This window comes from Candoia aspera, chromosome 2, assembly GCF_035149785.1.
Source record: "Candoia aspera isolate rCanAsp1 chromosome 2, rCanAsp1.hap2, whole genome shotgun sequence".
NCBI lineage: Eukaryota > Metazoa > Chordata > Lepidosauria > Squamata > Boidae > Candoia > Candoia aspera.
Window position 1 is genome coordinate 169,037,569 of NC_086154.1, and position 20,562 is coordinate 169,058,130.

General features: G+C 39.8%; 2 protein-coding genes across 2 annotated transcripts; both read left to right on the forward strand.

The window, feature by feature from the left end:
* Nucleotide 1: 1 nt before the first annotated feature.
* LOC134491228 (uncharacterized) lies at nt 2–7,383 on the forward strand. The gene is made up of 5 exons (XM_063294823.1): nt 2–122; nt 2,887–3,063; nt 4,362–4,461; nt 5,910–6,040; nt 7,089–7,383. The coding sequence occupies exons 1-5, from the start codon at nt 69–71 to the stop codon at nt 7,356–7,358; spliced, it is 732 nt and encodes a 243-aa protein (XP_063150893.1). The 5' UTR covers nt 2–68; the 3' UTR covers nt 7,359–7,383.
* A 6,604-nt stretch (nt 7,384–13,987) lies between these two features.
* LOC134491229 (uncharacterized) lies at nt 13,988–19,000 on the forward strand. The gene is made up of 5 exons (XM_063294824.1): nt 13,988–14,094; nt 15,645–15,821; nt 16,645–16,744; nt 17,595–17,725; nt 18,693–19,000. The coding sequence occupies exons 1-5, from the start codon at nt 14,029–14,031 to the stop codon at nt 18,969–18,971; spliced, it is 753 nt and encodes a 250-aa protein (XP_063150894.1). The 5' UTR covers nt 13,988–14,028; the 3' UTR covers nt 18,972–19,000.
* Nucleotides 19,001–20,562: the final 1,562 nt, after the last annotated feature.

Consider the following 20,562-nt stretch of genomic DNA (forward strand, 5'->3'; position numbering starts at 1 on the left):
GCCTCCGAGACTGCGAGCTTGGAAGATTCAAACTCCGTCCGCTGCTGCTTTCTTTGGGAAACGCCATAATGAAACTGCTTTTCAGCGGCCTCCTGCAGCTCCGGACTCGAGGATCCGTTCTGGTGAGTATTGCCCTCAATCCAGCCACTTCTGTACGACTTGGTCATCTCCGGCAGCATTTCTCGTTGAGCGAGAATTTTTCTTCAAATACCCCCTTTGCGCCAGTGCTCTCGTGCGCTCGGCGCCCTTCCCAAGCTCCCTTCCAGATATGCGCCGCATTCTCTGAGGAAATCTTTCGAGGTAGATTTTAACTCTCTTTTGTATCCGGATGCTTCTTCTAAGGGACCCAAGTATGCTGTAAAGCGCAGCGGGTACAAAATTGCGACCGGGAGAAGACCCGAATTACCTCCGCGGCCACCCAACTGTGATGCAGAAAGAAAGTCTAGGATGGGACTGGGAAACAAATGGGAGCTGGGCGGGCGGGATCAGCTCTTCCCTCTTTCTCGGGCTGGGCGCTTTTTGCTGGGAATCTACAATGGCCACAGGCAGACCCCCTCCTCTAATGCCAGTGTTGGGTCAAGGCCCTAAGGCCACCCCAGACCCTCCTAGAGAGTAGGGGCGATGCGGCTCTATGGACAGGCTGCGGGTTCTCCATGTTGGTGTCAGTTTGACAAGAAGGTCTTGAATCGCCCCTGGGTGATGTCTTCATTCTGGGGAGAGGTCAGAGTAGCTAAGAACAAAATTCAGGGCATAGTTCTGTTAAGAAACAGATTGTACCTTGCAATTATTGCAACTGGGTGAACTCTTTATTGGGAAACTGCGAGTTGCAGAAGCAGATGACTAAAGTAGGTAACTCTAGCTAACCACACACACACACACAAATATATATATGAGGTTAATTTTATTAAAAGTTTTACCAAAGAACATAAAACTAACCCAAACCAAGAAAGAAAGAAAGAAAGGAAGAAGCTTCCAATTTCCTTTGCAGCAAATATAAGTACAATTACAAAATTACCTCTTACTCTATGATTCCAACTAGCTAACCTCATCCCAATAACTTTTACTTCTTTCTGTGGAAAAGTTGAATTTAATGGGGGTCTCCAGGAGGTTATTAGGATCACCAAAGCAGATAACTGAAAGTACTTGCAATCTGGTTAAAATGTATATGTGAACTCTCATTGAGGTAAAAACCCATGTTTTAAAAATATATTATTTTTCTTTGTGCGTGGAATTTAAATATACTATTCAGTAGACTCTGTCAATTTTAAGATTTTGCAAAAACATCACTTAAATATTGTGATACCTTCTGAATACACCTGTTTGCAGATTCAGGGGGCATCCATATAATCTGAGGGTTAGATACTTTATGTTATGTTACAGTGGACGGTGAGGAATGAGGATGCTTCAGGGAGAATTTCAGTTAAGAGACTGACTCCACCTATTTAACCTGGCTTTAATAGGAAGGATTGGGATAACACTGAAGGTTTTTTTACCTGAATTATTTTCACTGCAGTTTTCATTCTGAATCTGTGATCCACAGTCTACCATTTCTCTTTTCCCTTTGACCTAAAAGAAATCTTCAATGGACTCTACGTTGGTTAGCCTAATGACTAATATCACAAATATCAGCTTCGTTGCCAAAATAAAAAGTTCATCTCTTATGCAATAAATCACTGGTTGTACCAGATCACGTTTTCTCAAGTGATTTGCCAGTTCCATTTGTGGCAAGATACCTACAGGTAGCCCTCGCTTAACAACCCTAATTGGGACCGGAATTTCCATCACTAAGTGAAGTGGTTGTTAGGCAAAATATCATGTGACCACACTGCTTAGTGATGGCAGTTCCAGTAGTCCCAGTTGCTGTCATTAGGCCATGACCATGCTGTCGTTAGGCAAGGATCTCTCGCTTCTCCCGCCCTGCCATGCTTGCCTCTTGCCTCAACTCCCCCCACTCGCCTGTCTCCCCCCATCTCTGCCCTTTTGGCCACCCTGCACTCCATAGCTACCTCTTCCTGCTCCCCCTGCCACCCCCAGTTGACCTTCACCATCTTTTTCCTGACACCGCTGAGGTGCGCCTGGCTGAGGTAGTTGCTGGCCCTTCGCAAGAAGATGGTGAAGGGCGGCTAGGGGTGGTGGGAGCAACACTGCAGTTGTAAATGCAGGTGGGCTGCCAAGCACCCAAATTTTGATGATGTGACCATGGGGGCACTGCAACGGCCATAACATTGAGGACCAGTCATAACTACCATTCGTTTAGCACTGTCGTAACTTTGAACGGTTGCTGAACAAATGGTCATTAAGCAAGGACTGTCTGTAGTTGCAGTCCTCTAAATCTGTGCATTCATTCTGGATGTCGCTTCACTCCCCTGCTGCTTTTCTGAGACAAGTAGTTCTAATAATCAATCCACTTTAAACCCAACAAAACCATTACTCTTTTAAGTCCCCCAGACCCTTATGCAGTATTTAGATAACATTGCACAGCGCACAGTAAAACTATTGAAAGCCTAAGAGAAAAAAAAAAGGACTCTACTGCCTATAGTACCAGGCGCGCGTGGGGGGGGGTGTTTTCTGCCTCTTTTGTAAGTGACCCGAAGTTGGCAAATGTTCAATAACTTTATTTCAGTAGTCCATCTCCCAGTTCTTCCATCAAATTTGTCATTGGCAAGGGTTTCTCCCACTGAATGGGCGTGTGGGTAAATACAAACATTTCCTGCCCCAGTGCTAAAGAGCAGGGAGATCCAGGCCGCTGGAATTACAAGGACTTGCTAAAGAGTTTCAGGCAATAAATAATGCACCTCTAATTTCACTAAATTTGGGGAGCACTGATGAACTACATGCCATGTGTACTTTACCAAATGGAAGATATTCTATATTTCTATATTGTAGCTTCTGCCACGTACTGTGTCGGAGAGATTTGGGCAGAAACACCGAAGTGCAACCTTGGATCATGCATACAACACAAAAGGAGAAAACACCGCCAAGCCAACTGAACGGTACCCAATGCCCAATAAGAATGATTTGCCACATGATATAATAGAACAAATGGAAGAAGCAAAAATGAAGGTAAAAACCAGTCCAAAGAAGTTTGTAGTATCTTTCTATCAACCTTCCCCAACACAATGCCCTTCCTATACACTTGACTAGACTTCAATCATTATCAGTTTTTAATCTTATAATGAACTTAATCCAACTCCTGTAAGGGGTTGCTTTGTTGGAACAGCTGGTTTCTAACTACACATGTAAACTTAATGCCGATTAAAGCTGAGGGTTTGATGTATCTAACACATGTTTCTTACTCAGCTAAGTTATGCATTTGGGCTTAAAATATGCACAACAATAGGACTGTGGTTGCATGAGAAACAGGATCAGAAAGGTACTACTTTGGTTTAGTTCTTTTCTGCTCTTCCAAGTTAGCTGGTGCCTTTCATGGCTAGGTGGCAAAGGGAAATGACTCTATGAATGGTTTGATCAGACACTACTCATTCATTGTCACTCAGACTAATATTGTAGCCCTACAGTGCTACCAAGCCAGAAGTAGCACATCAATCCTGTATCTTCAGAAACCCACTATAAATCTCCTAACCATCTGGTAACTGAAAATCTCCAAGGTGATGGAGCACCTGCTGAGCCCCATTTCTCTTAGTAAAGTTTCAGGCTTATTGCTTTGGAGCAAAGAACATTTGCTAGAATTTACTAAAAGCTGCCTTAAAACAGGTCAGCCTATTTGTCCACATAGCCCAATATCCTTTAGAATTCTCACTTGCTTTCCATTTTCCTGTTCCCTTTATATCCTTGCACTGAGAATTTGGGCTCTTCTGCTTACAAAGCCTGTGTTGTGAGCCCAACTCCTACTTTTGCTAGGATGCCTCACAAAAAGAGACTTGACATCACTCAGTAGCATCCCAGTGTTTGATCCCCAGCTCATTGTTTCTAAGATTTTGCAACAATGGGACCCAAGAATTCCTTTCAGCTATTTAATGTCTGCTATGCTGCCGGACCCTCACCTGATTTCTCTCCCTCTGCCCTTCTCACTTAATCATCTTATGTACAAGTTAAGAATCAAGACCGAATTAGGAGGTAGTGTTCTTAGCACTAGCTAAGTTGTTGGTTATTTTCCCTCTACAGCTTGGGAGGTGGCTGTCTTCAAATGCAAACTCATGCTGCTACTTTCCAGAGGAGCACTATCAGAGAAAGCAGCAACAAGTCAAAGAAGATTATGGTTCAGGAAACACTAGTCCCATCAGAATGTCTTGCTACTAAATGGGGAGCATAATTCTGGACTTCTGAATATTTCCACTGGATAGTTTTACATTAATAGTGATTTTAAAGTATCTGACTATTTCCCCCTCCTTGATTCTCAGAATGGGTTTTTGCCCAATGTGTTTAAAGTGATGGCTAATCGACCAGAAGAACTTAGGGTATTCTTTGCCTATCACGACGTCATCATGAACAAGACAACAGGTATGAATAGCAATCAAATATGGATACTTTGAAAAGATTTTTCTAAACCAATTACACTACGTTGAATTCCAGATGTGTTCCTAAAGAATATAGGTGTAATTCAAGAATCATTGAGCCAAAGAAGGCTTGAGTCAACAGAGACAATTAAACTACTGTGATGTCCACAAGCTTTAAAATTCTCTTAAGATGCTGCAATAGGGCTCTGATACAAAAGCAGTTAGCATTCTAGGATCACGAGCTTACAATAGGGAGCTAGCTCTGAACTGTTGAATGCAGTTGAGTGCAGTTTCCCATGTTCTTCAGCTGAGTGCCCGAATTCAAGAATTAAGACTGCTGATGGTCTTTTTGAGACAATTGTGAAAATAAGGGGGAATTTCATTAAAATTTCCAATACATGTCACAGGAGGATGGCACTTTCACAATAAAAGCTATAACTTAAAATGTGCAACTGGTTATCTCTGGCAGTAGAAGGAGCTGCGGCAGAGATCCCACACCATCTCATTTCATTCCCCCTGCTAAGGGCATATCTCCCCCTGGCTTAATTGAATCGCCTCCATGTATAGCAACACAATGGCAGAATGTTATTTCAGAATCCTGAAGAATGGCTATAATCTGACAAAGAGGGTAGTCCCTTTCCAACATGGTCATTTAAATTCCAGTACTGTATGGAATAGGGTACCAAATGGTCAACAATAATTAGTAACAACGTTGGGGGAATTATCATTGCAGAACAAAAAGATTTTGGGCCCTTAAAACAATCTGAAAAGATACTCAGCTCTATGGCACTGCTCTGTCTTTTGGCATCACCAATTTATTTATTTTTGGTTTCATTTCGGTTATAGAATGTCAGATCTATAGTTATGCAAACCCTATGCATAACTGTTGTTGCCTTCTTCCATCCTCTAAAGAAAACTAATCAACAATGGCTGTTTTTGCTTCTGTTAGGGTTTGGTCATTTGCATAATGCTGAGAATGCAATCCTACTCTTGCTTGATTAGAATTTGACTTAACCTAACTTAAGTCAGGTTAAGTCAAATTCTAAGTCAAGTTAGAATTTGACTTAACCTGACTTGATTAGAATTTGACTTAACCTGACCTTAATCACAAATAGTGATTGTCCCTGCTGACTTAGGATTTCTGTGGACTGAAGTTTGAGTGATTCCTGTTGTGGCTTTGACTCTCTAATGTGAATTTGTACAATACACTTTGTGGGCAAGTGAGGCGTGTTTCAGGATTTAAAGAACACACAGCAGATGTTGGCAGATAGTAGTACAGAATTACGTATAAAAAGATTACCTTATTCTTGCTTCTACTGGCCTAAGGAAACATTCGCATGCTTTCAAAAAGCAGATCTTGTACAATTACATGGTATTTGGGGGGGCATCAACCTGTGCTCTGGTGAATCTGTCCTGAGAGTACTCACCTTTTCCAACCCTCTTCCTCCACAGGAAACCTAAGCATGGCTGACAAAGAGCTCATTGCTGTGGCTGTGAGTACTGTAAACCACACTCCCTACTGTGTAATTGCACATAGTGCCTCACATCGGAAATACTCCAAGAAACCGACTTTGGCGGATCAGGTCAGTCCCCATGTCTGCCTTGTTTGTCTCCTGCAAGCATTTTTTTGTCCCACATTAGGATCTAGTTGTATGAAAAGACCTGTAAAATTGGAAGAAATGAATAAAAGAAATGGGTTTGTTTGCTGTGTTTATATGCTGCCCAAATACATAAGTAGTCTTGGCATTAAACAGTGCCAGTATGTATGCGTGTATTGGTTTTGCAAGGCTGCCCAACGCATAATGTATAACTCCTGGCAGCGTACATCAATAAAAAGCAAAGACATCAAAAATGAAGAAAAAACAAGGTAAAACCAACATAACAAACCACGGTCATATAGATACACGTAGCTGAGATGGGCATAACAAGCATTCACTCTCCTAGCATGAAAGTGGGCTCAGTTAACATGAAAGCTCAATGCCCAGGAGAAGGGCCAGGTCATCATGGCTCTAGGAAAAACTAATAGGATTGGGGCTGCCAACTTGTTCCAAAGGCAGACACAGCAACAAGGAAGGTACTTCTCCAAATTTCCATGACATGATACTGGGACCTGGAGCATGCCCACCCTGTGTACCCTAGTAGGCAGGCAGAAATAATCAGATAGGCAGTCCTGCTAATAATCCAGCCTTGCACAATGTAGGGCTTTATAGGTGATAACCAGCACCTTAAATGGCACCCAGAAGCCTATTGGGAGCCACTGCAGCTTGTGAAATTGTGGTGCTACATGGGTGTACAAGTATGCCCAACACTACCACCTATGTTGCTGCATTCTGCACCTGTTACAGCTTCCAGGTGGACTTCAGAGGCAGCTTCATATAGATCTCATTGCCGAAATCCAACCAGGAAGTGACCGTGGTGTGAGTGAATTTATTGTATTTATATGCAATATAAATGGTGGTTGTTCTTAACTACCAGAAGAAGCAAGTTATATAAAAAGAAGCTTGTTCTAAATTCAGATGCTCTGTAATTTTAAAAGACAGCAATTTAAAAGAAACACTGAAAGATTACTGAAGAAAGCAAAACCAAAAATGGAGTGTTATGCCCCAAAGTTTGTACTTTGCTTTTATACAGGTGGCTGTGAATTGGAAAATGGCTGATCTAAGTGATCGGGAAGCGGCCATGCTTGAGTTTGCCCTTGCTGTCTGCAGAGCAGATAACATAACGGAAGAGCACTTTCAGAAGCTGGAGGCACACGGATTTGACCGAGAGGATGCCTGGGATATTGCCTCCATTTCAGCCTTTTTTGCCATGGCAAATCGCATAGCTCTCTTTACAGATATGCGTCCCAACCCAGAATACTATACCATGGGAAAAGAAGAGGGCAAGGTCCAATCTTCCTAATAAAGATTGTTGGTATTTACAAGAATATCGGCTTCTCGGTGCTATGCCTAAGTCTGGCTAATGGACGTCACACCTTACTATTACATGCAATACTTTTGAAGAGGTTCTCCATTTGGATGGTTAACATTGTACTAAAAAAGTGAGATATTGTTACCTCACCCATGATAAAAAATATGAATTACAGTATTCATGGGGTCCCAAAATAGTCAGAAAGATTGACTGGCGTTTGGGGTGGATCTACAAAAAGACCCCTGTTAATATTTCAGAAGCCTCTATATTCGCATTTTGGAATTCAAACACACACACACAGAATCCTGAGCATGTGAGTCTGCAATACTTTTATTTCCACCATTATAATAACTGCAGGCTAAGGATGATAAAAGTCCAATAGAAAAGCCCTGTGTCGCACAAATAAAGAATGGCTTATGATTTATTTTCTGCAAGACTCCAGAAAAAAACTAATTATTTAGTCTAAAGCAGGAATCCTCAACATCTGGAGGCTCTGGAGCTCTTGCAAGGCAGTGTGGATCCCCCACTTCCAGAAGTGAAGCAAAACAGGGGTGTTGCTTTATTTTGAAGTCTTAATCTAGCAGTTCCAGTAGCTGGAAGATGGTTTTTCCAGCTAACATAGTAGCAGATCATTAAGAGACAGAGTTCTGCACATGTGATATAATTCACTTCAATGAAGTCAAGCACCTCACCTCAACTAGGCCAGTTGTCTCTGTGACACAAAGTGTCACATCACGGTAAAGTACAGCCACCTCGCTTGGGCTTATTAATTGCATATATGGCTGTGGGCACAGGCACAACCTGCAACCCTCAGAAAATAGTACTGTTAAAGCAGCCCATCTGGACTACATCTCTTAAAAGCAGCCACATCCCTTTTCAGGCTCACACGGAGCCTGAAATGTATAACATCTGTTGTGATCAGGTGAGGTCAAAAATAGGGAAATGGGCAGAAGTTCCCCAGATTCCTTTCCAGACCATACTCCCACCACAACCACAGCATGAAACAACCAGGCCCTTGCTACCATACCGCCATACCGCAAAGTGAGGGGAAAACACCAAGTCTCTCCCTTATGTGGACCAATCAGCTGTCCCTACATGAGGATAAGAACCAACAGCCAGTCCCTCATTCCACCAGGTCATTTCAATAAACAGATTTTCCACAGTTGCTTGGGAGAGCCTGGAAGATTCTAGGCCTGCAAGGATCAGAACCATCTGTTCCCATGGATCTTGATGAACGTGCTGGTGTTCCCAGTGGTCCTACCTCATGCTTCCCATTTCTCAAGGCATTTAAAAGCTCCTTCCTCAAATCAGGGCAGGGGACTTTGGGGCACTTCTATGACTGCCAATCTTCACCCTTTGCCTCTGATATTCATTGGCCTATTAGATTCAGGGATCTGAGTAATTATCTACCTTTTTTATTCTTAAGCTTAGCTTGAGCCCTTTGTGCTTAAAACCTGTTGCCTATGTTCATATTCTTAAATATTTTCTACACTTTAGAAAATTTATTTCTAAAAATTAGGGCTTATTTTATTTGTCAGAATCTTGAAACAACTTACAATAACCCTTTCATTTCTCTGAACTTTTCTATTTTGATCAAAAATGTAGATTTTGGATTAGGACTGCATTAATTCTTAGTACTCTTGGGAATTACTTTTTTTAAGGCAACCACCTAGATTTTATTTAAGAAACGTATGCTTCTATACAAAGTTTTAAGTTTAATCATTATATATCAAGAAACAAAGTAAGGTTTTAGTTTATTTTTCACATATTTGAGTAGAATACAAAGAAACAAGTGGAGTTCAATAAGCCATTGAAACACAAACAGTATAAATAAGAAAACAGAATGTTAAAGATAATAAAGTCTGAATTTCAAGAAATGTACACGAGAATGTTAGATTCCTATCATTAACAAACTATGCAATAGCTAAATGATGGCTAGTCATTTCAAATATTTGCTCCATTATTTTTTATTTTGTAATACTGAATTGATCTCACACTGCAAAAGCCATGGCAATTTATGTTTTTGTCATCCTGCTCTACATGTTAACAGTATTTATAAAAATACTTCTATAAAAAGCCTTTACTCTATGAAAGCCTTTTTTTCCATAATTTTAATTGTGTACAGTAGCTTTTTCTTGATTGAAATTGAGTATTCCAACAATGGAGTTAAGGGAGAGATGCTTGGAATACCTTCGGAAAATTTCTTTTTCCACATTCAGCACTCTACTTGTATGAAATAGTTACTGAGTTCATTTGTTTTATGTGAGAAAAAGAGTTTAAATTGTTACTGAAGAACTGAGTATTTTCCAACCCTACCCACTGTTTTGTTGGATGTTGTCATGAGTACGGATGGTGAGCAAGAGGGGGCCCCTATCCAGGGGGGAAAACGCATGTGTAGTTTAGAGGCTTTGAACTGTCATTCAAAGAAACCCAGAACAGACCCACCTTGAGTTTTGGGGTTTATTTGTCTGGGTTTCCCACGCTCCTTCAGTTTGGTAGGATTTTTGTCTACTAGAGCAGTTAATAAACACTAGAGACTAATTCCTTGTCTCAGCGTGGTTTTTTGCTTAAGTTAGGACAGATGTTCTATTATGAATGGAGCGAGAATTGCCAGACGTACAAGCTGGGTTTAGAAAAGGCAGAGGAACTAGAGACCAAATTGCCAATATCCGCTGGATAATGGAAAAAGCCAGGGAGTTTCAGAAAAACATCTATTTCTGTTTTATTGACTATTCTAAAGCCTTTGACTGTGTGGACCATAACAAATTGTGGCAAGTTCTTAGTGGTATGGGGATACCAAGTCATCTTGTCTGCCTCCTGAAGAATCTGTATAACGACCAAGTAGCAACAGTAAGAACAGACCACGGAACAACAGACTGGTTTAAGATTGGGAAAGGAGTACGGCAGGGCTGTATACTCTCACCCTACCTATTCAACTTGTATGCAGAACACATCATGCGACAAGCTGGCCTTGAGGAATCCAAGGCTGGAGTTAAAATCTCTGGAAGAAACATTAACAATCTCAGATATGCAGATGATACCACTTTGATGGCTGAAAGTGAAGAGGAACTGAGGAGCCTTATGATGAAGGTGAAAGAAGAAAGTGCAAAAGCTGGTTTGCAGCTAAACCTCAAAAAAACCAAGATTATGGCAACCAGCTTGATTGATAACTGGCAAATAGAGGGAGAAAATGTAGAAGCAGTGAAAGACTTTGTATTCCTAGGTGCAAAGATTACTGCAGATGCTGACTGCAGTCAGGAAATCAGAAGACGCTTAATCCTTGGAAGAAGAGCAATGACCAATCTTGATAAAATAGTTAAGAGCAGAGACATCACACTGACAACAAAGGCCCGCATAGTTAAAGCAATGGTGTTCCCTGTAGTAACATATGGCTGCGAGAGCTGGACCATAAGGAAGGCTGAGCGAAGGAAGATCGATGCTTTTGAACTGTGGTGTTGGAGGAAAATTCTGAGAGTGCCTTGGACTGCAAGAAGATCCAACCAGTCCATCCTCCAGGAAATAAAGCCAGACTGCTCACTTGAGGGAATGATATTAAAGGCAAAACTGAAATACTTTGGCCACATAATGAGAAGACAGGACACCCTGGAGAAGATGCTGATGCTAGGGAGAGTGGAAGGCAAAAGGAAGAGGGGCCGACCAAGGGCAAGATGGATGGATGATATTCTAGAGGTGACGGACTCGTCCCTGGGGGAGCTGGGGGTGTTGACGACCGACAGGAAGCTCTGGCGTGGGCTGGTCCATGAAGTCACGAAGAGTCGGAAGCGACTAAACGAATAAACAACAACAAACATATTAACTCAACTGCTTGGTAATCTATTCTTAAACAAGATAAGCCCCATTTTCCTTTTTACCTTCCCTTATCTTGAGGTCACTATAAACTATTTCTATTCTATTGTACATTGATTTAGATCAAAATAATACAATTGTTTTTTTGCACATTTATAAGAAGTTTATCAGGAATATTTATTGGAAGAGTTTGAAATAGATAAAATCAGTTTGGGGGAGTAACATCATCCTAACTGCTGCTATATAATTATACAGATCAGAATATATAATTCTATCTATAAATGATTTGAAATGATTAGCCAATAACTGAGTGTAATTTATACTGTGTTTAATAATGAAGTAGACCTACTGTGGGTTTTTTTCCTGGCTTTAAAATGTGTAATTTTAGATTTTTGCCATGAAACAGGAAGATTCTTACCTTGATCTTTTAAATTACATATGTATAAAACTTACATAATTAAAATATCCTTGAATTGTTTTGATATTCATTGATAAAACCATCTAGGTCATGATTTCCCCATTTTCAAAATTTTGAAAGACTGCTGTTAATTCTGTTTCAGTAAATGATGACTCAATGTATTGAATATCTTGTGTTGATAACACTGGCTAACTCCAATGTATAATTCTTAATGTCTTCTGATGTTGAATTTCTAAATATATATAATTCTTCAAAGAATCTAAGCATAATAAGAACTAAGCATAATAATAGCAGTAAGTACTATTATTACTATTGTAATTATTTGACCATTAAGGACTTAGGGTGATTTTATAAATTACTGATCCCTTGTTTGTTTAAAATTTATTTGCTGCTCCTATTTATTTGAGTTCCTATTATCAAAGTCATAATATTTTTGCTTTGAACATAGAAGTGATGTTGAAATTTTGTTTAAGATACATGTTTTTTCAGTTCTAGGTGTTTATACACCTTTGAGGAACTTATTTTTTTATAGTTTGCTTACAAATCTTTAATTTCTAGATCTATTTTTTCTTATTATTTTTTTATCATGCTCCTCTAACACATTCCACTCCCACAATGAATAAAAATATTTAATAAATAATAAATATTGATAAATCAACTCTTAGTTTATTCTTTTCCATATTAACTGTCTCTCCTTCTAATTACTTATTTCATGCACATATAACTTAATCCTAATACAGACAAATGTTTTAATACTCTACTAGATCTTTTACTTATTCATTCTAAAGAGCAGTTATTATTAATTTTATTATTATTATTCCTTTTGTCTGCCAGAATCTTCTTTGATCTGTGATCTTCATTTTCCAGCTTGGCCTAATCTCCAAGGTTGTTCCTTGAGCTTGCACCAGAGGGAGTTTTTTTCAAATCTGCCAAGGTTTTATTCCTATCCTGAATAGTATAAATTGTTTCTATTCCATATGGTCACAATATTGTAAATTTAAATGGAAATCTTCATTTCTATCAAAGGTTTATCGTCATTCTAAGAAAGGTTTAAATGCAATCCTTTTTGTAACACAGTTTGGCTAATATCTTGATAAAACCAAATTTTGTCTCCTTCCCACTTTTCCCTTCAGTTTGCAAGCTTCCTAAATATTTTATCTCTAATAAGTTCATTAAGAAACTTAATTGGAATATCCCATACTTTGTTCAACTTTGCAAGTCTGAACTTTTGAACTCTAAGTGCAGATACTATACCCTTTTCAGACAAATGCAATTCTGGGAAGAGTTAAGTCTTGTTACTATACAATCCATTTTGCTTCTCAGCCTTTTAACTGATAGCTCTGATACAGAGGTAATTCTTCTATTACAACCTTCAAGATCTGTTAGAGATATAACATGATATCCTTCTCTATTTTTTATCCTAGAGGTATTTTATTGCTCATATCCTAAGCTTGACCAGCTGTCTGAGCAATGCCTTGATAAGTCTTTAAACAGTTTCTTGCAGATATACCAGATAAATCTTCCAACATTCTGTTAGCCTTTCAGCACTTTTTTATATTTTGACATACTTATATTTTAATCATTTTCATTTTTAAATAAATGCTTTGGAGATATTTCAAGGGTTCCTCCAGGGTCAAAGGTTGAGAAAGGCTGCACTAGATCCTCAGCAGCCCCGAATAACATTTCAGAAACATCAGAACCGTAAAGATTACGTTGTTTGCAGAAAGTATATCAAGGGCCTTCAACTGCAGGGAAACAGAACTGCTCCCTTGCTCAGGGCTACCAAAATCAGCACCACCCCAGCAAGCAGAAACAGCAACCACTAATTCTTGGCTGACATAGAGCGGTCCCCCGGATTTTGCAGCTCTACCGTCAAGTGCAGTAAGTGAGCTTTCTGAAAGCTGCGAGTTGTAAAGCCCAACTAAAGCCGTGAGAACCAGACGGATTTCCGAAAGGTGTCTTTAATGCCAGTCAGGGTAAACGCCTAATCTTGAAAACAGTTAACAGCGAATTTCCAGGCAGGTTTATAGCGAGCCAATTAAGGCAGTCTTGGACCACGCCCCCTCCCCCAAATCTCAGTTGTGCTGTCTCTCCGCATCTCAACTGAACTCCAGCTCCTCCTCCCGCCTGCCTCGCACCGTCTCCCAGGTGCAACTTTTCCGACCTCTCGCTCGGCCTCGCTCCCTCCCACCGACTCTCACCTCGCGCCTCCCCACGCCGCGCGCAGAGGAAAGAACGCTCCGCAGCTCGGCCCGGGGAGGTGGGCCGCTTGGCTTTGGGAGGTGAGTTCACAATGATGTCATAAAGGGGGCGGGATTGGGGAGACAGTGTCGGACATGCGTGCTTCCTCTCTCCTCAAAGACACGACAGGGGATCGCGCTCGGGTTCCCTGACGGATCGGGCTCCCCCGCTTGGGCTTTTTTCTGCAGGTGCATCATGATCGAGCGTTTTCTCCTCTCTAGCTTCCGGCCGCTCCGCCGCTGCGGTGGCGGCTCAGTTTCTGTGAGTAGCGCTCCCCCCGCCGCCCCTTAATATTTCCGCCCTCCTCGCCCAGATGCCAGGGCTGTCGAGGTTGGGCGCCGCAGGGTTTTTCTTGGGGATGAGCCCACGGGTCATCCGCTGTTTTCCTGGAGCGGCGCTTGTTCGACCTAATTCAACAGGGACCGCTTTTGGCCGGCGGAGCCATGGGAGAGGATGAGGGTCAGCTCCTTTATATTCCATAGCATAGCTAAGAGTGAGGAGATTACAGGGAAAATTTCAGGTAGTAGATCTTTTGTAACTGTACTCAGTGATTATTTCAAATGAACTCTTGAACTCTTCATTATGAAATTGCCTATGGCAGGGTCACGGCTGTTCTGTTTGGACAAAAGCACAATCTTGCCTACGCCAATCCTTTTCCCAATAGCATTTTTTCCCCTGTCTTTCAAAAAGTGTAATTCCATTAAGTATGGAGGAGGCCATCACTTCACCAAAGCAGAGAATTAAAAGCAACTGCTCTCTGACAGAAAGGTCGAGAAGAAAATAGCTGAGACAGAATTACAATAGCTTGTTTCATACACTTGCTTCCCCTCCCCCCCTTTTTTCCCTCAGTTGATATGTCTATCACCTATGTGGCAAGATAACCTCTTTTTCGGAATTTTTTAAGTTCCATACTGGGATAGTTTTTTAACAGGATCGCAGATTAAGGCTACCTTTCTCATTTTCAAAAGTGAGTATCCTTAGGCCATTTCCCCACTACAGTGTCTTCATAGCATCATCTCAACCATCACTGAAGTGGTATGAAGCTTTTCCTTAGTACTGTTGTTTTGGCACAACTCACAAATCCCTTGTGAGAAAATGACTGTAATAGTGAATCTCACAATGTCACTCTGCCTTCTAATTTTATCAGGCCAAGGAAACATTTATCCTCTTCATTCAGCATTTGAGTATCTCTGAAAGCTGAGTTCTACAGTTCCCTCGCTCTGTTTTTTAAGAGTTCCAAAACTGGGAGATACTTTGCCATTTTTCTGTTTCCGTGGCCTTTCTGCAAGCTTTGTCCTCACATATTCTGTTCTAGTCTGAGCCTGAACTATTATAACAGAAGGCAAGAAGGATGTCCCAAAGATGATCTAGTGCTAACAATATCAGACTTTCATTCTGAACATTTATGAAAAGCTAATGGTGGTTGAGCCCCAAACAGCTGAATTTAAGATTTGAATCTAAATCAGTGATCAGGATATGCACAAATTATATAAGGAGTTCTGTGATTCTCAATATCTTTAGGTGTAGGTTTTTTCAAATATCAGTATGCATTTAAAAAGCTATCTTAATGTTTGATAGTAAACTCAGGTTTATCACTGGTGAGAACATCTCCTCTTCAAAATGGTGGGTGGGGAGGCAATAAGTTCAACAATCGCATTACACTAGTTTGAAATGTCCATTTAGATCTTGGACCTGCAATGATACTAAAGATCTAAAGGCTGTAGCAAAGCGTTGCTAAAGGTGTTTTAGACAATAAAAGTAATCACCTCATACCTATGTAAAGGAAGAGTCTCTTCCTTTTTTTATTTTAGTTTCTGCCTCTCAGTGTATCGAGAAACTTATGGGGAAGATCCCAAAGTGTAGCATTGAATCATGCAAAGAGCACAGAGGGAGAAAATACCACTAAGCCAATTGGACGCTATCTGGTACCCAGGAAGACGGATTTGCCATATGATATAGTAGAGCTCATGGAGGAAATAGAAGTAAAGGTAAAGAATACCTTACTGGAACAATCCTGCCCATTCAAAAAGGCTTGCTGTGTTTTTGCTTTTATATTAATCTTTTCCAACATGCTACTTTCCTTATGGTGGGACTATATCTCCTATCTCCATCCATTGCTAACCAGTTTGTCCTTTGGCTCTGATAGCTTCTTATGGCTGTATGTGTCCATTATATCAGTGAAAGAGGCATCTGAGGATGAAGGATGGTTTTTAGCAGGACATGAAAACATGAAAATTCTGATTAAACATTGTCTGAATTTGGTACTCTAAACAGTTGTGAGCTAATTGATGTATCTTGGATTAGAAACTCAGATGAATGTTGTGTGCCTGCAAAGCCATCAGTCATAGACCTTCAAGAACTCAATACAAATCTTCTGTTCTTCTCACCTTCTAGAATTACAAAAACTACCAGGATGAATGAGCATCTGTTGAGCTATATTTATCTTACTGGGCCTTGGGGCTATCGTTTGGAGGAAAGACTATTTGATAGACTTTATTAAAAGCTGCTTGATTGTGGGTCATTTTATTCATGTAGCTAAGTGTTGTCTTCTCTATTTAACAAGGTGCTCCAGACCCTTGCCTTCTAGTGACCTTTCAGTTGGAAAGGACAAGACTTGAGAACCAGGGATCTCCTCCTAGGAAAACATGTATTTTGCTATTAAGCCACTATTGTTCCCCATTAACATCACTCTGTAATACTCCACTACATGATCCAATTTGGCCTGGTAGCTATCTGTGAATAGAAATAATACTGACCTTGGATAGAATCTTACATAAATGATGTCTGACTACTTTCTTTCTTAATTCTCAGAGTGGGTTTTTGCCCAATGTGTTTAAGATTATGGCTCATCGGCCAGCAGAATTTAGGGCATTCTTTGCCTATTACAATGCCATCATGAACAAGGAGACAGGTAAGAATAGCAGCCATGCATTGACTGATGGAAGCTTTTTCCTGATAAGAATTTCTTACATCAAATGTGGCATATGGGGTTCCAATAAATATAGGTGCAATTTAAGAATCAGCTCAAGCCTTCCTTGGTTATATAACAGGAGTGACCAGCCAATTACAGTAATATCCATTAGCTTTCAGATCCCTGAAGTATCTCTAGTTTACAGTCAAAAAGTTACTGTGGACATGGTTTTCCAGTAATTCTTGAAACAAGATTGATTATGCCTTTGAAAGCCTGCAGTGAAAATAAAAGGAAGTTTCATGGAATTTCCCAATATATAGTGAAGAATGGTTTTATTTTAAAAGCTGGGCCTTAAAATGTGAAACTATATATTAGTGGAGATTACTGCAGCAGTGATTCAATTGTTGGCACACTAGAGAAACTAGTTCTAGTCCTGATTATTTGAGAACCAAATCTACTTCTTTTGTATGAATCGGTTGTGCAGATTGTGAACTGTGCTACATGGATTGAGCTATTTATGAATCCTGTGGTACCTGTTAGAATTCAGTATATATTTGGCTAGTATTATTTTTCCAAGGCTGAATAATAAAAGCCATCAGTCTCTTTTCAGGGGCTATTTGCCAGTGCCGCCTTAGCAGAAGATAACAGTTTTTAAGTATAGAAAGCTTAACTTCTCTTTGAAGTTGCTTGCCTGCAATGACATGTAACACATCACACATGCATTGAAATGGTCAAGTAATGCAATAAAGCAAGTGCAGGACCAATTCTTGTTAATTTAGACTCATAGCACTTGCTTTTGAGAATACGTCCTAAGGCAACTGTAGAAATAAGACTCACTTTTCTCCCGCAGGAAACCTAAGCAAGGCTGACAAAGAGCTCATTGTTGTGGCTACAAGCATCGTCAACAAGTGTCCCTACTGTGTAATTGCGCATAGTGCCATACATCGTATCTACTCCAAGAAACTAACTTTGGCAGATCAGGTCAGGCTCATGTTTATTTCCTTTTGCATGTGGGCTTGATTTCTGCTCTGCCTTAAATAGCACATAACCAATTTAGAGCTTCATCTTACATGTCTTTCCTTGCCATTGATCAAGTACATGCAGCAGCTTGGAATCTATGTGGGAAAACTGGGGGAAATGAGTAAAAGTAACTGTTCTAAATTTACAGGCCAGTTTTCCAAGGTGTGTGTCTGCATGACCATGTTATTCTTAGTTTCATTCTTCATTGAATTCCATTCTGGGAATATGGTTGCAAGAAGTTTAAGTAGCACCTGTAATTAATTGCAATTGAAAGAAAACCTTGAAAGATTTTAAAGAAGGCCAGGTAACAATGACAGCATAATTCTCCTTGTGTTAATCTAAATTAGATTCTGTTAAAATGAAAGCATAGAGTAAATTCACCCATTTCTGAAGACTGCAGAAGCTAACCCAGCCCTCCAACCTGCTTTGGTTATTATCAGAGAGTATATTGGCAGATGCTACTAATCACACTATCTTCCTTCAAGAGTGAGAAATGCACATGTCAGGATACCCTCATATGATGTAATTGTTTTATGATTGTTTTTAATTTTAATATTGTTTGCCACCCAGAGTCACTTGTTGAGATGGGCAACCAAACAAATCGGCTAAATAAAAGAATAAATAAATAAATAATGAATAAAAGAATAAAATAAATCTGGTCAGAAATAAAAAGTACCTTACATCTGTTAGGGATAAATTTACAGGCCAGTTTTCCAAGGTGTGTGTCTGCATGACCATGTCATTCTTAGTTTCATTCTTCGTTGTGTTACAGTTTGCGTTTGTAAGTATTCTTCGATCTTTGTTCTTAGGATTCTGCTTTCTTTGCCTCAAGCCTGATCTGAGAGTTCATGTTTAAGAGATCTCACATTTAACCCTAAATGAACCCAAATGGAAGTCTGTAATTTCTTGTGGCTTTGTTTTTGTATAGGTAGTTGTGAATTGGAAAATGGCTGATATAAGTGATCGGGAAGCGGCCATGCTTGAATTTGCCCTTGCTGTCTGCAGAGCAGATAACATAACGGAAGAGCACTTTCAGAAGCTGGAGGCACACGGATTTGACCGAGAGGATGCCTGGGACATAGGCGCCATTTCAGCCTTTTTTGCCATGTCAAATCGCATAGCTCACTTCACAGATCTGCATCCCAACCCAGAATTCTATATCATGGGAAGAATACCAAGAGAGAAGGAGAAGACCAGTTCCTCCTAATAAAACTTGCTGATGCCCTAATCTTTGCAGACACTGAGGTCAGCCTTGACTAATTACTGAGTGAAAGTTATAAAATCAAAATGGACCAGTTTTAGATGCAGTGAAAGGGGAATCAAACTTTACTTTTGATTGTACAATACTTCTGAAGTGGTTTCAAGTATATCTCAATTGAAATGAGTTTCTTTAAAAGAAAAGTGAGATCGGATACTTTCAGCTCAGTTTCTTTTTATTATAATTAATGCTGTGCTGTGATCAAGAATTAACACTTTCATATCTTTTATTTCTATATAGCTAACTAAACATCTGCTACCAGAAAACTTTTTTTTATCTAGACATTGGAAAAGACAAGTGAGTTGTGTCTGCTTTCTCATTTCCTCTGAAGTACCGGCATGCTTGGTTGGTTCCTATACGCTTAGGTTTTTTGCACTGGATCAGGACCTTTTTTATTATCTTCATGAGCTTTATAATGTAATTCTAATTCTGATCCCTGGTTTTAACAACACTTTCATATATTTGTGAATTTCAGCTTTTTTATCTTTTGATTTATTAAGAGGTCCTGAAAATACATAATTGAAAATGGTATTTAAAAACTTATAATAAATAAGTATTTGTTTCTATGCTATTGCTCTTTGTAAAACTTCTTAAATTATCGGAATATGATACTTTTCCTAATGCTGATATCTCGGAGCTATGCTAAATATTCCTGTAACTGTGTTAGACTTTCAAGCAAAGATGAAAAGCAGTTCCAGTATTTTCTTTTTGAATGAAGGAATATAGTATGCTTTTGGCTCAAGATTGATACGCATGGAAATTCTAGGCTTGCTGTAAACATACCTGCTTTAGTCCTAACTTGTTTGAAAGCTCAGTTTATTAGGTTGGTGAGTTAGTTGGGTCTGTAATATTTGCCCATTATAAAAAGATAAGGGTAACTGCAGGGAAGCTGTGTCCAAAATACATTCATTCAGATCCTCAAATCTATTTCTAATATTCATCAAATATCACTCGAATATTTTCTTGTTCTCTGCACAGATGAGAAGCTCTTTAATCTAAAAATTTAGAAACAGATCAGTGCATGACTATACCCTACGTTTATTTGATTGAATCAATATCTTATTGCTGCAGGATGCATGACCTTTTTTTTATCATTAGTTCCATAGCAATAGATAAAATCACTATTTGTCCAGTACAAAGCAAAACTAGTGTGCCTAGGAAGCTTACCAAGCCACCTTTCAGAATCATTGATTGGTCTTATTTGTTCATCCAGCTATTACTGTATGCACTAACTCCTCTGAAACCAACCATAAAATCCCACAAATACCAGAAATGTAATGAGCCATAATGCCTTTTACAAATGTGTAAGGGAGTATGCAGCTGAGATAAATGGAAAGTTGTGGTGCAGGGTGGAATCAGGTACAGTAGGAACAGGTCTCTACCAGTAACAGCCCCTGGATCATCGTCTATACATTTCATTAAGCAGAGGATACCCATGTCCATGGCCTGCTCAAATAGCTGAGGACACCATACATCCCTTTAGTCTTGGTTGCTGTGTCAAGGACAAACATACCATGTGCTAAAAAGGGCTCAAGTGGTG